Source organism: Galeopterus variegatus, unplaced genomic scaffold (assembly GCF_000696425.1).
Source record: "Galeopterus variegatus unplaced genomic scaffold, G_variegatus-3.0.2 Scaffold930, whole genome shotgun sequence".
Taxonomy (NCBI): Eukaryota; Metazoa; Chordata; class Mammalia; order Dermoptera; family Cynocephalidae; genus Galeopterus; species Galeopterus variegatus.
The window spans coordinates 319,682-333,922 of NW_007727041.1; the positions used below are offsets into that span (position 1 = coordinate 319,682).

Sequence of the window (14,241 nt, forward strand, 5' to 3'; positions counted from 1 at the left end):
TTTTAGATACTTTTTATTTGTCTTACATTTTTCAAAAGAGAGAGAAACGTTATTTTTTAAAAATTGGGGCACTGTGTATCTCTGCCCTCTACACCTGACCAGAACTTAGTCAGGCTCCTCTGAGTCGTCTTCTAGACTAAGCTCTGACCTTGGGCTCTGTCCTTGGCCCACTTAGCCCACTTTTAGCAAGAATCCTGCTGAGTCAGTTTAGTGAAAAATCCCCTATACTTGATATACCTGATTAAATTCCTCATCTTCCACCTTCCACATCTTACCACTTTGGCCTGCAATATTGTGATATAGTATGTTAAGAAAAATTTAATTGCTAGGCCATTAGGCTGAGACATCTCTAGAGCCTTAGGTTTCTACCTAAGCACACCAAAACCCAATTCAAGGTAAACAGTAAAACAAAATTTAAATTTTATTAATCAAAAACCACCAACAAACCTATAACTAGATACTTGCCGCCAGATTATACCCAACTAGGCAAAGGCCTGCCTGTAGCCAAGAAAATAATGTCTTTATTTTGTTTCCTTCTGCATTCAGCTATAAAAGCCCACTGCTCATGCTTCTGGAATGGAGCTTTCTGAATCTCTTCTGGTTCAAAGTGTAGCTGTATTCATGAATCATTCTTTGCTCAAATAAACTCTGCTAAATTTAATTTGTCTAAAGTTTTTCTTTTAACAAATAAGAAATATATATTTGATCTCTGCTCCTCATTCCTGACAGAGAACTACTAAAACCCCTGTAATTTCTTGAGTGACAGGGGTGCTAGGTACACCTTTTGTTCTAATATTTGGTTTATAACCCAGCTTCCTGACAGAGCTCCCAATCCCTTGGAATTTCCTGGGTGATAGAAGCATCTTTTTTTCTAATGAGGTGACTCTTGGTGGGCTCCAAGGTGAGGTCTAGTCATCAGAAGGACTAAGCCATGACTAGAAACTCGGAACTGTGAGCCCCAGTCCTCATTCTCCAGGAAGGCAAGAGGGACTAGAGATCAAGTTTAGTAATCACTCATGCCTATGTGATGTAGCCTCCACAGAAACCCCTGCAGTATGGCGGTCAGAGAGCTTCCAGGTTGCTGAGCACATGGAGAGTGTTGCTCCCCGAGAGGGCATGAGAGTTCCACCCCCCTCTCCATACCTTACCTAGGCATCTCCTCCATTTGGCTGTTCCTGAATTGTATCCTTTTATAGCAAATGGATAGTAGTAAGTAAAGCACTTTCCTGAGTTCTGTGAGCCACACTAGCACAAGATCGAAGAAGGGGGTTATAGGAACCTCTGATTTGTAGCCAAGTTGGACAGAAATTGTGGGTAACCTGGAACCCCAGTGATTGCAATAGGCAACTGAAGTCGAGGGTAGTCTTGTGGGACTGAGTCCTTAACCTCTGGGCGAGGTGGCAGGGGGTGTGCACTAGCTCTGGTTGGTATCAGAATTGAATTGAATTGTAGGATACCCAGCTGGTGTCAAAGAATTGGTCATATGGGAAAACCCCCACACATCTGGAGTTAGAAGTAAAGTATTGAGTTTTGTGAGTATACAAAGAGAAAAACAATTTGGTTTTTCCTACTGTTCACTTGCCTTCATCAAGAATCCTGTTGAGTTGGTCTAGCAAGAATCTCCCTAGTCTTGATGTTTCCTACTAGTAACTTTCCATCCACTGACCCCCACTCTGCTCCTTGGCTGTAAATCCCCATTTGTCCTTGTTATATTTGAAGCTGAGCCCAATCTCTCTCCTCTACTGCAAAACCTCCATTGCAGTGGTCTCTCTTGATGAATTCCTCACCATCTTTAACAGGTGTCATTTATAATTTTTCTTTAACATACTACACAAATAGATTTGCTGACTTCTTCATAACTACAAACAAAAGTGAAAATAGATGTTAAAGGCTAGTCTTTAAAAGAAATTTGGACATGGATGTCACATGAGATTCAATGCTTTCTTGTAATTCTAATTCCTTAGAGGATCTCCAAAACTTCCTAATGCTCTTAAAGATCAAGGTCAACACTAAACTAAATAAACATCAGCTAAAGGATGTGATTAAAAGACCTTTCTTAAAGAAAATCCAGTTGCTCAGAAACCCGGGCTGGCTTTATATAACGGAAGAGTAACCACTGACAGAACTACTGAGTATACCCTTCCTGTTTCAAATATATTTCTCAGCAAATTTTCTTTTTCCCTGAAATACCAGTCTCCAGTGTCCTTTCTTGGAATTAAGCATTTATCTCCCTGCCTGCTTTAAAAACTTAAAATATCCCAGGAGGGTCCCATTCTTTGGGACAGGAGAATCCACGCCTTATGATTAAATACTGTAAGCCTATTTTACTCCTGTCAAGGAGTAAAACTGGGGATACGAAGAAGGGAATACCAAAAAATATTTTTAGGTGGAAGTCACTGAAAATGGAGGTAAAGGATTCTAAAAAATTAAAAATATTGTTTGCAACTGGCCTGGCTTGAAAGGAATAAAAACAATTGAAAATGTGCTTAAACATAAAAAATTAGTGTACGAGAAAAATACTTGGTAATATCACTGTGGACTTTTTATGTATATTGTAATCTCTGTGTCCCACAGCTGGACACTTTGAGAAACATGTAGGCAAAAACCATATAGGGACATGGTATTTAGAGTGGTATTCCTGTAACAACCAAAGCAGCCAGAATACTTCTTCAGTTAGTTTTCAAAGATGAATATTCATTCTTAAGTGGTTGCCTTTGGAAAACGCACAGCTCCCCACAGGCTCAGAGCTTTCAAAGAACACTTTGATTTACTTTGAATGTGTGGTCACATTTAGTCAATTATTGAAGAGGGTGCCTTCAGTAACCTAAACATGTGCACTCTTAATGCATGCAAATTAGTGATCCTATAGGCAGGTAAATGTAAAATTACCCCATCTGTTTGTGGTTATTTTCTCTTGGGCCCCATATAACTAGAACCACATGCTTTTTCTAACATTTGTGTGTCTAAAGCTGCACATGAAATTAAATTTTTTTTAATATCCAACCCATTCTTTGGAGTATCTATGTTAACTACTTTAACCTTCTTAAAATATTGATCTTAGCAGGCAGGTGAAGGGAGAGCATGGGTAACTAGCTCTTCAAAATCAAGTGAGAGTCTACGAGTTGAAGACACTTAACAGGATTCTTAACATTAGTCAAACTACTTATTAGATTTCCTATGATCTTGGTATCTTTTAGTTTTGGGTGAGAAGCCTGCTAGCTTTAATGGTGACTAAGGGGAGAAACAGCAAGAGGTAAGAATTGAATGAGATCAGAAAAAATATAGGAAATAAAATGTTCTACATTTGTAAGAGAGGACAGTTCTGTAGACTCATAAAATGAAATTCAGCCACAAAGTTGGTTATGTGTTTACCATAAAAGAAACTGCAGAAGGGAAGGAGGAAAAGATGTAAATTTGAGGAAATTTAGAGAAAGTACGGAAAGAGAAAGAACATTAGCAATGATGAAATACTTTTCATTTCTTTCAATGTTTGCACTGAAAATAATTTCAAATATGGCAATATTTAATTTGTCCTCTTAAAAACTCTTATCTGAGAGTTTCAATAACCCTAAATCAAGTACTAAAACATATATGGACATACTAGAATATAAATATATTGAGTAGAAGTGGACTAATTTTTAATTCATTCTTTTAGATTAAGACTCCTAGAAGCTGAAAACAAAGAACAAATGGAAAAAATATTAACTAATATTAAATCCTACTACCCAAGATCATGATGCAATTGACTACAATGGTTTTTTTAATTGATTCTTCATCAATTAAATCCTTGATACCAGGAAAAGATCAAAGGGATGGTGAAATTTTATTATAGAAAAAGCTGATCCTGTAACTATTAGCTAATCTTCTGAATCTCATTTTAACCAAGCTGGCCTTATATATTGCCATGGTAAACATTCAATCAACGCTCCAAAGTGTTAAATTGTGAGCAACTTATTTTGCATAGTCTTTTACTTTGGTTTATTTTTACCCGTATACCTTGCTGTGTCTATTCCAAGGGCTGTCATAGTCTGGCGGCCACCTCTCTGGACTATTTGATTTGCTGCAACAAGGACCTCTTCTGTTGATGAATACTTATTGAGGTTGAATTCATGCGTTATATTTTCTCCGTACTGCACAATTCCAACCTGAAATACCAAGCCACTGTGAGTTATGCATCTAGCAAAATTCCCTCTTCAATTTCTTCAGCTGAAACATGTAGATTAGATATAATACATGTTAGTCTTTCAGATGAGTTTAAGAATCAGTATACAAATCCTTCTACTTTGATAACAATAATCATGGCTATTCCGTGGATATTCATATACCAAAGAACAAAAATAAAAGTGCTGTTATTAAACTTAAATTATTGGTTTATCTGTTCAACAGTTTTTACAGAATGACTCTGGTAAGCCTTGGGGGTAGAACATGAAACACACTGGCATGGTCTTTGCCTTCATGAAGTTTCTAAGTTAGAGGTAGAGAGAGATTAAACACAAGGTCGTTCAAATGCACCTACAATTGCAAACTGTGAAAAGGCCTGCATTAGAAAAGAAATTATCAGTGAGAACAACCTAGGGGCCCAACTTAAAATGGGGGCTCAGGGAAGGCCTCTCAGAAGCTGAGACTTACAGGGTAGGTGCTAGAAGGACAGAGGCTCCACACAAAGGGAATTGTGTAGGTGAAGAAGCCTGAGATGGGAACAACTGGGCCTCCTTCAGGGCTGTGAGCGGGGAGTGGAGTACCCTGAGGCTGGAGCAGCAGGCAGGGGAGGTGTCTTGCACTTGCCTCCTGCTTTATCTCTCTTAGCTGCTGACTCAATTCTCCCACATCAGCCCTTCCTCCACCACCCCCACTTTTTCTTCTTCTTTGTCTTCCTTCTTCTACTGCCTTCCTTCTTTCATTCCCTCCTTCCCATAGATTGGATAATGCAAGCAGCTACCTGCAGAGCCACTGTGAAGTGAAGTGAAGTGACATAGAAGGGCAGTGCCCCCACATCCCATTTCTCTTGCTCTATATTTTTCCTCTCCTCTCCCTGCCCCAAGATCTGACCTTTTCTCTTATACTTTTTCCACATCTTCCTTTTATTTTTAAACTTTTATTACTTATTATAAGCATATTCATTATTACCCAACCTATCCCTCCCCAACCCCCACCCTGCCTCCCCTGCATCTCTAGTATCTTTAGGTTTGTTCTCTCCTTCTGAAAGTTCAACATATTATTATGGTCTTTTCTTTATTTCCCTTTCTCCCCTCCCCCCCCTCCTTCTCTCTCTCTCTCTCTCTCTCTCTCTCTCTCTCTTTTTCTCCCCCTCCTTCCTTCCTTTTTAGCACCCAGTTATGAGTGAGACCATGCGATACTTCTCTTTCCTTGTCTGGCTTTTTTCACTTAACATAATCTTCCTTTTTAAAGGTTGATGTGAACCAATAAACAAATCTGCATCAAGAATTGTAATTGGAGATGACTTTTTGTTTATCCATCTTATCCCAAAATTTGGGATTCAGAGAATTCTTTACTGAAAGGAATATCTCTCTAATATAGGAATTCTGGGCACTTCATTTCTTGCATAGGGGTAGTAATTTGAGACAGAGCTACCTTCTTTCCAAGGCAATTGCCTACTCTGCCCATGTTCAGAGAATTCTTTACTGAAAGGAATATCTCTCTAATATAGGAATTCTGGGCACTTCATTTCTTGCGTAGGGGTAGTAATTTGAGACAGAGCTACCTTCTTTCCAAGGCAATTGCCTACTCTGCCCATGGGTAAAGCTGCCTCTGGTGCTTGCTTTAGCACCAACACTGTTTCCAAATCTAACCTTATTTCCAAGTGGCACAAAGGCTCAGTGTCTACCTTCTAGCCTCTACTGCTGATATCACTGTTATCAGCAACTTTTAGGTTTAATATGTATGATTTATAGATGCATTTCCATGTAGGGCATTTTAACAACCAAAAGCATATTCTGGCATTTGCAGAAACAAATAAGACAACCCTAAGTTTAAAATAATCTTTATCATTTTTGAGCTACTTTCTAGAGTACACTGGACATCTTGGAGCAATTATGTCACTATACTTAAATAAGAATACTATGCTATATTTTTAGTGGTTTTAAAACTTTCTTCTCTATTTTATTCAAATTCAAGTAACGGAAATTATTATCACATTTCATAAAAGAGGAAACTGAGTTTAAAAAACTCTTTCTCCATAGTGAAGAGGTAGAAGGGGGTCTAGTCTAAGATGTATACCCCTTATCCCAGGGCCCCTTTCAATCACTCTACTTTCTCTCAACAAAAATGCATCTCCCTACCCACCCACCCACCAGCCCACCCCAGCTGTGTTTAGTCACTTCATCCTACTAGCTTCTGCTAAATGCTGCTGCCATTTCATGGCTACTCAATGAATTTGATTAGCTACATAGCTCCCTGAGTTTATGGTAAAACAAATGTGCAAGTACATAGATATTTTAACAAAGAAATAGAACATATATATCCTCCCTTAAAGTTTCTTAGCTGGGTGCAAGATAAATAAGAAATAACTGAGAATATATGCAAAGACAAGATAAGGAATACATTATAAGCTGAATGTACAGGCAATCTGCTCAATTCATGTCCAGGTTAACCCTGTTCTTCTATGACTGTGTCTTTCACCCAGTATCCTTTAACGTATATCCCAAAACCATGTATTATTATATTTGGAACAAAGATGACCAGAAGCCTTTTTGAAAACAAGATAGAATGCAACCAACTAGTTGTACAAAAAAATAACAAAATGGATGAGGATACACCCACGACTCCAATTCACGTTATTTTCTTGACATAATTAAATGTGATGAATATTTTCATTACCCTCTGCATAGATTTAAAATTCTTTTCTCCAGTGACCCTACAGCTTTTGATTAGTAATACTGAAAGACACTGAATAAGTATTAAGGGAGACCATGTAAGTTTGACATTTTCTTGTGTACATAAATGCTCAGTGTAAATAAAAGTGAAATGATTTTGTACCTAGTTAAACATTATGTCTAGTTCTGGGTACTAAGGTGATAAATACTGCCATGGAAGTTAATTGCTCATCTACTTAGGATATCTTACAGAGTTTTGTTTTGTTTTTTAAATTTCCCTTTGTTTTTATTTGGTTAAGCAGGGAGCTAAAGAAGTTTGAAAAATTTCACTCCTTCTCCTGTCATTATTCTCAGAAATTTTAGCAACTACTTGGATACTCTATTGAAAACCCTAGACTCTTTTCTTTGACCTCTTATGCTTCAGTAATCTTTTCTTCTAGCTCACCTGTGCCATCCACTCCCAAAGTCTTATCTTTGACCTCGTCATCTGGAAGAATTACAGCACCTCAATCTCAATTTCAAGTGTCATCTTCTCTGACCATTAACCTGGGCTCATTTACCTAATATATCAAATTCATTAATTCCTTGACCTCATTGAGACCTCCAATTCATTCATTATTCTTACCATTTTTTTTTTTTTGGACTTAGCCTAGATTCCATGGTTCAACCACTGTAATCATTTACTTGCAAACATTTAACTCCTTTAACCTTTTTCCCCCTCTATTAACTCACTTGGCTAACTTCCAACTCTGGTGAAATCCAACTATCTCCTTCTCTGTGTATGCTTCTGTGACTCTGAATGTTGCTAGACAAAGGTCACACGACTTGTAGACTGGTCTCCCTTGAAGGTTATGACCATGAATCTCAGCTGAGTGGCACATCTGAGCACTGCTCAACAGTGCTTCTACTTTTTTACTAATGAGTGCACTTGTTCCCATTTATCGATATCAATCAAATTGTTGTCATAAGCTGTTAACTCCTCAGGCAAAAGAGAGTATCTCATTTATACATGGGGAGGAGCTCACGTGAGAAGAGCTGGAAGTCATGCTAACTAAACAAGGCTGCTTTGTCTTGGGCACGAGTGGTGATGGTCAGCTTTGTACCCCACGAATATTCATAATTGATAAAAAATAAATAAAATAAAATAAACAAGGCTGCTTTGTGCCAGATGTATGTCAGTACTTTACATTTACAACACATCTTACATATCTTAAAGAACCTAATATAAACTATTGTATTATCTGGACAAATTATCTTCACACTAGGAATAGTAAAAAATTCAAAACCATGGTATGTCAGAAATTAGTGCTTTATATTTTACATATCGATCTATCTATTTATATCCATCTCCTTCGCATCTGTCTCATTTCTATAAACTGATTATTTGTAAATTTCAAGATATGAGGGTACTTCAAAGATTTCATGGAAAGGTTGTATTTTTTTTATATATATCTTTTAATTCCATTTTTCCATGAAAACTATTTTTCCACAAACTTTTTAAGGACCTTGTACAAGAAAACTTACAACTGCCTATTCTCTCATCTCTTCTGTGTACTTTGATTCTAAAGACTCCACCTGAGACTCACTTCAGCTGACTGCCCTTGGGCTGCTAGACTATTTTGCCCCAAAGATTGAAAGACCAGAAGTGTCTGGAAGTTTTCTCCCTCCCCAGCCCTCACCCTGCTGCATGGGCAATGCCTGAGTGCAGGGAATGAAAGACCAGCCCCTTGACTCCTGCTGAAGCTCACCTTCCAGGCAGGGTGTGACCTGAAATCACATCCACACTTGGCTTCTGCTGCTACCTCGTTTCGCTTTCCCAAATCCCTTACTATTTGCTATTGGAAAGGGCTTTCTTAATAAATCACTATGACATGAATCGTCCTCTTTTGTTTGCTTCTGGGGAACTGGTCCTAAGGCAGCTGTCATCTATGTTACTTCATTCCTACCCTAGCCTGGGCCAGACATCATTGCCTTGAACTGGACCCCAGCAATGGCTGTTCTCTCCACTGCTAATGTCCCTTCTTCCACTGTCAGTCTTCTCAACTCCTTCTACATATTTATGGCAGATTAACTGTCCTGAATTTTTTTGTATTATTTTATTGTTTTCAGTTGACAAAATTGTATGTATTTATCACATACAAATGTTTGAAGTACATTGTGGAATGACTAAATGTGGCTAATTAAAATATGTGTTATCCCATATAGTTGTCATTTTTTTGGTGATAACACTTAACATCTACTCTCTTAGCATTTTTCAAGAATATATGAGGGCTGGCCAGTTAGCTCAGCCGGTTAGAGCACAGTGTTGTAACACCAAAGTCAAGGGTTTGGATCCCCTTACCAGCCAGCTGCCAAAAAAAAAAAAAGAATACAGTAGATCTTTATTAGCTATCATCACCATGTTGTACAATAGATCTCTTGAATTTATTCCTCCTGTCTAACTAAAATTTTACGTCCTTTGACTAACATCTCCCCAATTGCCCTCCCCTCTCCCCCAGACTGCCTAACCCTGGAACCACCATTCCACTCTCTGGTTCTATGAGACCAACCTTTTTAGATCCTACATATAAGTGAGATCATACAGTATTTGTCTTGCTGTGCCTGGCTTATTTCATTTAACATAATCTCATCCAGCTTCATCCACGTTGTTGCAAATGGCAGGATTTCCTTCCTTTTTAATGGCTGAATTGTATTCCACTGTGTATATATTCCACATTTTCTTTACCCATTCATCCACTGATGAAAACTTAGGTCGATTCTATATCTTGGCTATTGTGAATAAGGCTGCAATAAACATGGGAATGCAGATCTCTCTTTGACATACTGATTGCATTTCCTTTCGATATATACCCAGTGGTGGGATTGCTGGCTAATATAGTAGTTCTGTTTTTGATTTTTTTTTTTTTTTGTGAAAAGTCCATACTGTTTTCCATAATGGCTGTACGCTGTCCTGAAATTCTGCTATTATCACATCTAAGATTCTAAATTCTGCTATTATTTCTATTAATTTCTTTCTTCCCTGTTAAGAAACCACCAACGACTCTCCACTGCCAACATCAATGACTTAGGAATATACGTTAAAAGAGAACTTTTAATTCTAATAAAAATAGAAAATATAAAACTTCAAGCTGTTCCTTGAAATATTAAGCTTATATGTTAAAATCCAGCTTTTTCGTCCTTGATTTTCAGTCCCTCAATAATCCAGTCCTACCTTGTCTAGTCACCTTTATCATCAGGACTCCCCAGTATGAACTTCACCCCTACCAAATGCTCTTCCCTGTCCCTCTAACTAACTCAGCTAAATTCTACCCATTCTGTAAGATTCAACTCAAGTTCCACTTTCTCTACAAAACTTAGCCCATAGTGATCTTCCCTTTCTCAGAACTCTGAAGCAAACCTGTTTGTGAATTCTGCGTTCTTCTCTACTGTTTTTTGTGCATGCTTTATCTTCCCAACTGTGTTGTCCTTTTTGTCTTTTCTTCGTGACTGGCAATGGGATCGCAACCCTCGGTGTCGTGCCCGCACTGCGCTCAACCAGCGAGCGGACCGGTCTCTACATGGGATCCGAACCCTCGGCGGGAGCGCCGCCGTGCTCCTAAGCACCGCACTCTACTGAGTGCGCCACTGGGCTGGCCCTTAATGGAATTTTTTAATGAGGAACTGTAGTGCTCTGGCTCTGTCAGAATCCTGCTGACGACGCCAATTGTAAAGCTCTTTTACCTGCCCATAATCCTGCCGACTGGGCCAATTGTCATGCCAGGGCTGGGTCTGGAGCTCATAGACCCCTCATGGCCATTCACAGACCCTTCACATGCCAGGCTGGGTCCCCAGACTCCTCACAGACAGGTCTATGAGCTAGGTAACCAGCAAACAGGTCCTTGTAAGCCATAGGTTGGAAAGCATGGCAGAGTGGTGTCCGCCTGAGGCAGTCTCCAGCAAAGCCATGGCCTGTGCATATGCACCAACTCCAGCCACCCTAAGCCATAGGTTGGAAAGCATGGCAGAGTGGTATCCGCCTGAGGCAGTCTCCAGCAAAGCCATGGCCTGTGCATATGCACCAACTCCAGCCACCCACACTCACACAATTATTTGTTTACTGAACCACTCCCAATGAGAGCTAAGGTGAGGGACCTGACTAAACTATTCAATTTTCCCTATAGGAACATATTCACCATGTCTGATAGCAGTTTAGGAAACAGTACCCTACAATAGTAAGAGTTGCCTACTAGTAAAAATCAATTCATTGCTCTGCTTTATTCACCATTATATTTATGACATACCATCATACACGGAAGTCATCTAAATATATGATTTTTACCTCATGTCTAAGTTGGAAAATTTTTGAGATCAGGGACAAAATTTTAGTATTTTTTTTTGTATTGACAATAACACTTAGCATAGTACTTGACTAACAGATACTTTCTAGATATCTGCCAGTTAAAATGAATTAATCTGCTGATATAAAATGAATTACTCAATGGCTTCATTCCTTTCAGAAGTAGAGAAAAAAGGGGAGAAAAGTCAATGTGGGACATATGAAAGGAAGGACACTGTTAGAAATCAATGAAAGGAGGGCCTTTTTGATTATTCACTCATGAAACTTAAAGTCACATTTAAGACTTTAATAACTATCTTAAGTGACAAGGGAGTTTAAGAAAAAGAAATGTTTAAAATTGCTATTAAGTATATTGAATCAAAGAGTTATGAAGGAATGGAATTATTTATTCATTTAGAATTATGTTATCACTTTCTATTGTTAAGTCAGAGTAATGACACCAGCATTTAAATTTTAATGCCTAACATGAGCTAAGTTTCTGGACCTTCATTCAACAGTTAATATTATCAAATCATTGGCTTCTTTAGGAAAGTAATGACAAGGTAAAACAATGAAGTTTTCTGTGTTTCTGTTAAGATATAATATGACAGGAGCTTAATTGCTTAATAATATGACAGGAGCTCGGGCTTTGTGTCTGGCCAATGTATAGTTCCTTTTATCAAACTATGCTGCACAATCGTTTGTGTAGCTCTACCACATGCTTCTAATGTGGTTAAATCAGGGGATGAATGTGGTGCCAATAGGCTGCGATCCGAGTGAACTGTCAGCACAGACCATCCTGAAGCTGTGTTAGGTAAGCCAAGGCTTAACCTTTTGTCATTATAAAGAGGAATATAAATGGGACTGATTCACAGGTAGAGGATCGTTTCTTAGGAAATGAGTGCTTGGAAATGTAAATAAACCTGCTAGATAAAAAATACAGGTCCTAGGAAAAGGGTGTCTTTAGCTGGCCTCTTGCTTGCTGGAAGATGCTCCAATGAAAGCGACTAGGGCTCAAAAATGCAAGGTCAGGAGAGGTTAAAGCACACTTAATATTTGTGGAGAAGGGAGAAGGCTATGGGAGAAATCAGGGCTGGGGTGAATGGGGCTGGATGGGCAAATGCCTACCAAGAAAAGCTTGAGACACAATGTGAAGGGGTGTCCGGGGGAGTCCCCCACAAGCAAGTACCTTCTAGCTCAATAGATCAATTTGACTTCATGAAGCAGAGTAAGACAAAGAGGTCACTAATATAATGATTTTTAATACAGGAGAAATTAAAAATTCCAGGAATTCCATTTTTCCAACATAAATAACTTGCCTGTTTGTGCTAGGCAACACATAAAACTCAAGACTGTATCCCATAAATAAAAGGATTAAGGTACAATCCTGTCAGCATGGAATTCACAGCCTACGAAAAGAGACAGACCCATAAAACAAAGAGCAGTGCTACTGAGTGATAAGAGCCATAAGTGATGGGTATGCAAATGCTCTGGGAACCAGGGAGGGGAAGGCATTTTTCTTGGGAAGGGTGGGTGAGATTATCATAGAAAATTACAGAGAAAGTGACATTGGAACTGAGTCTAAGAAGTTCACCTAGCACATACGGCCTGGGATGGAGAAGGACATTCCAGGCAGAGGGAATAAAGTGAGCACAGCACATTGTGGGCAGGAGTGGCTGAGGGGCAGGAAGTGAGGTGGGCACGAGGATGCACTGGAAATGACTGGGGCCAGGTTGTCAAATGCCTTTTAGTCCACTGGAGAGCTTGGGTTTTATTCAGCAGGCAACCAGATGAGCTTTGTATCCAGGGAAATGATTATTCAGGTGTGTGATGGAGAGAAGTAGGGGAGAATGGAGACTGGGAGGCTAGGAAGAGAGAAGCCTCACCTCATCCATTACGCCACATGCAGAAAGTATAGCCTGGCTGACAAGGGTATGGCTGCATGGCTCAGTAAGGCTTCTTTTCAGAACTAAAAACAACAAATCAGGTCCCATATTTAAGGCTTCCAAGGAAATGGCCATAAAATGTGCTGTAAAAAGAAAGGTAAATAATATCCCTAAAATTTAATTAATTTCTCTCTTTCATTTTGCCTGGTTTAATGTTATGCTACACTTTTGATGCGAACAATCTAGACATTGTTCCATTAGTATATTTCACTTTTATATCAAGCCTCACAATTTACTAGTTTTATTTAGGGTAATGTACTCGTATTTGACATACTTATATCATTCTCATTTATTATTAAAAGCAATGGTATGTTTAGGTATTGAGGATCAATAAGACCTCCATAATGTTTATACCATCATATCTTTTATGGTAAGCTCAGAGTGTGTTTCAGGTTTGTTTTTATAGGTGGCTTTTTAAAAGGCAGTTTTATAGCTTTTACTTTGTCATGGGTAAAAAATTGCTAGACAAAACTTCCATGACAATGTTTGCAAAAGTCATAATGGGGCCCCACAGAAACATGAAAAAGATTTTGAGTAACTAGAGTGGATGTTTCCATCATATGTGTTGCATTTCCATAATGTGTACTAATTGCCACATAAAAACATTAATGCAAGCTTTTTTACTCTCCTTCCTTTCTTCTTTTCCTTCCTCCTTTCTTCCTTCTTTCCTTCTTTCTTTTTTTTTTCTTTTTGAAGATAACAATTACTTCAAGGAATGTTTCATATCTTTGAGACTGTCTTTCATTGCTTGCAATTACTTAATGACAAATCTGCCTGCAGAGAGTAGTATCATATTCAATCTTTATCTATAGTATCATGTGTATAACTGTAACTAATATAACAAAAAGAGGTATAATCAGAATGCAACCTTTTTTTTTTCTGGCCCACCATCCCCTTAAAACTTATTTAGAATGAAGTTCTTCTGCTATCTGTAGATGGAAAGATAAATGTCTTATGACTTTTCTGATTCTTAGTTTTAAAATATCTGTTAAGAAAAGCTCGGTATTCTAATTTGGGCTGTATCACATGAAATTGCTGTATTCGTAAGTCAAAAAAAAGGATCAAATAGCAAAAACTTCATATCTTTCTATCCAAATTAAGACAAAACCAACAAGACAAAGCATCAAAGTTGATTTATAATTAAATC

At 38.4% G+C, this 14,241-nt stretch overlaps 1 protein-coding gene across 1 annotated transcript in view; it reads right to left on the reverse strand.

The window, feature by feature from the left end:
• Window positions 1-14,241, reverse strand: part of ITGA1 (integrin, alpha 1) — a 98,755-nt gene that overhangs the window by 62,151 nt on the left and 22,363 nt on the right. Inside the window, exon 7 of the mRNA XM_008573526.1 lies at window positions 3,997-4,145. Coding sequence (XP_008571748.1) covers window positions 3,997-4,145 — 149 coding nt within the window. The remainder of the gene's footprint in view (window positions 1-3,996; window positions 4,146-14,241) is intronic.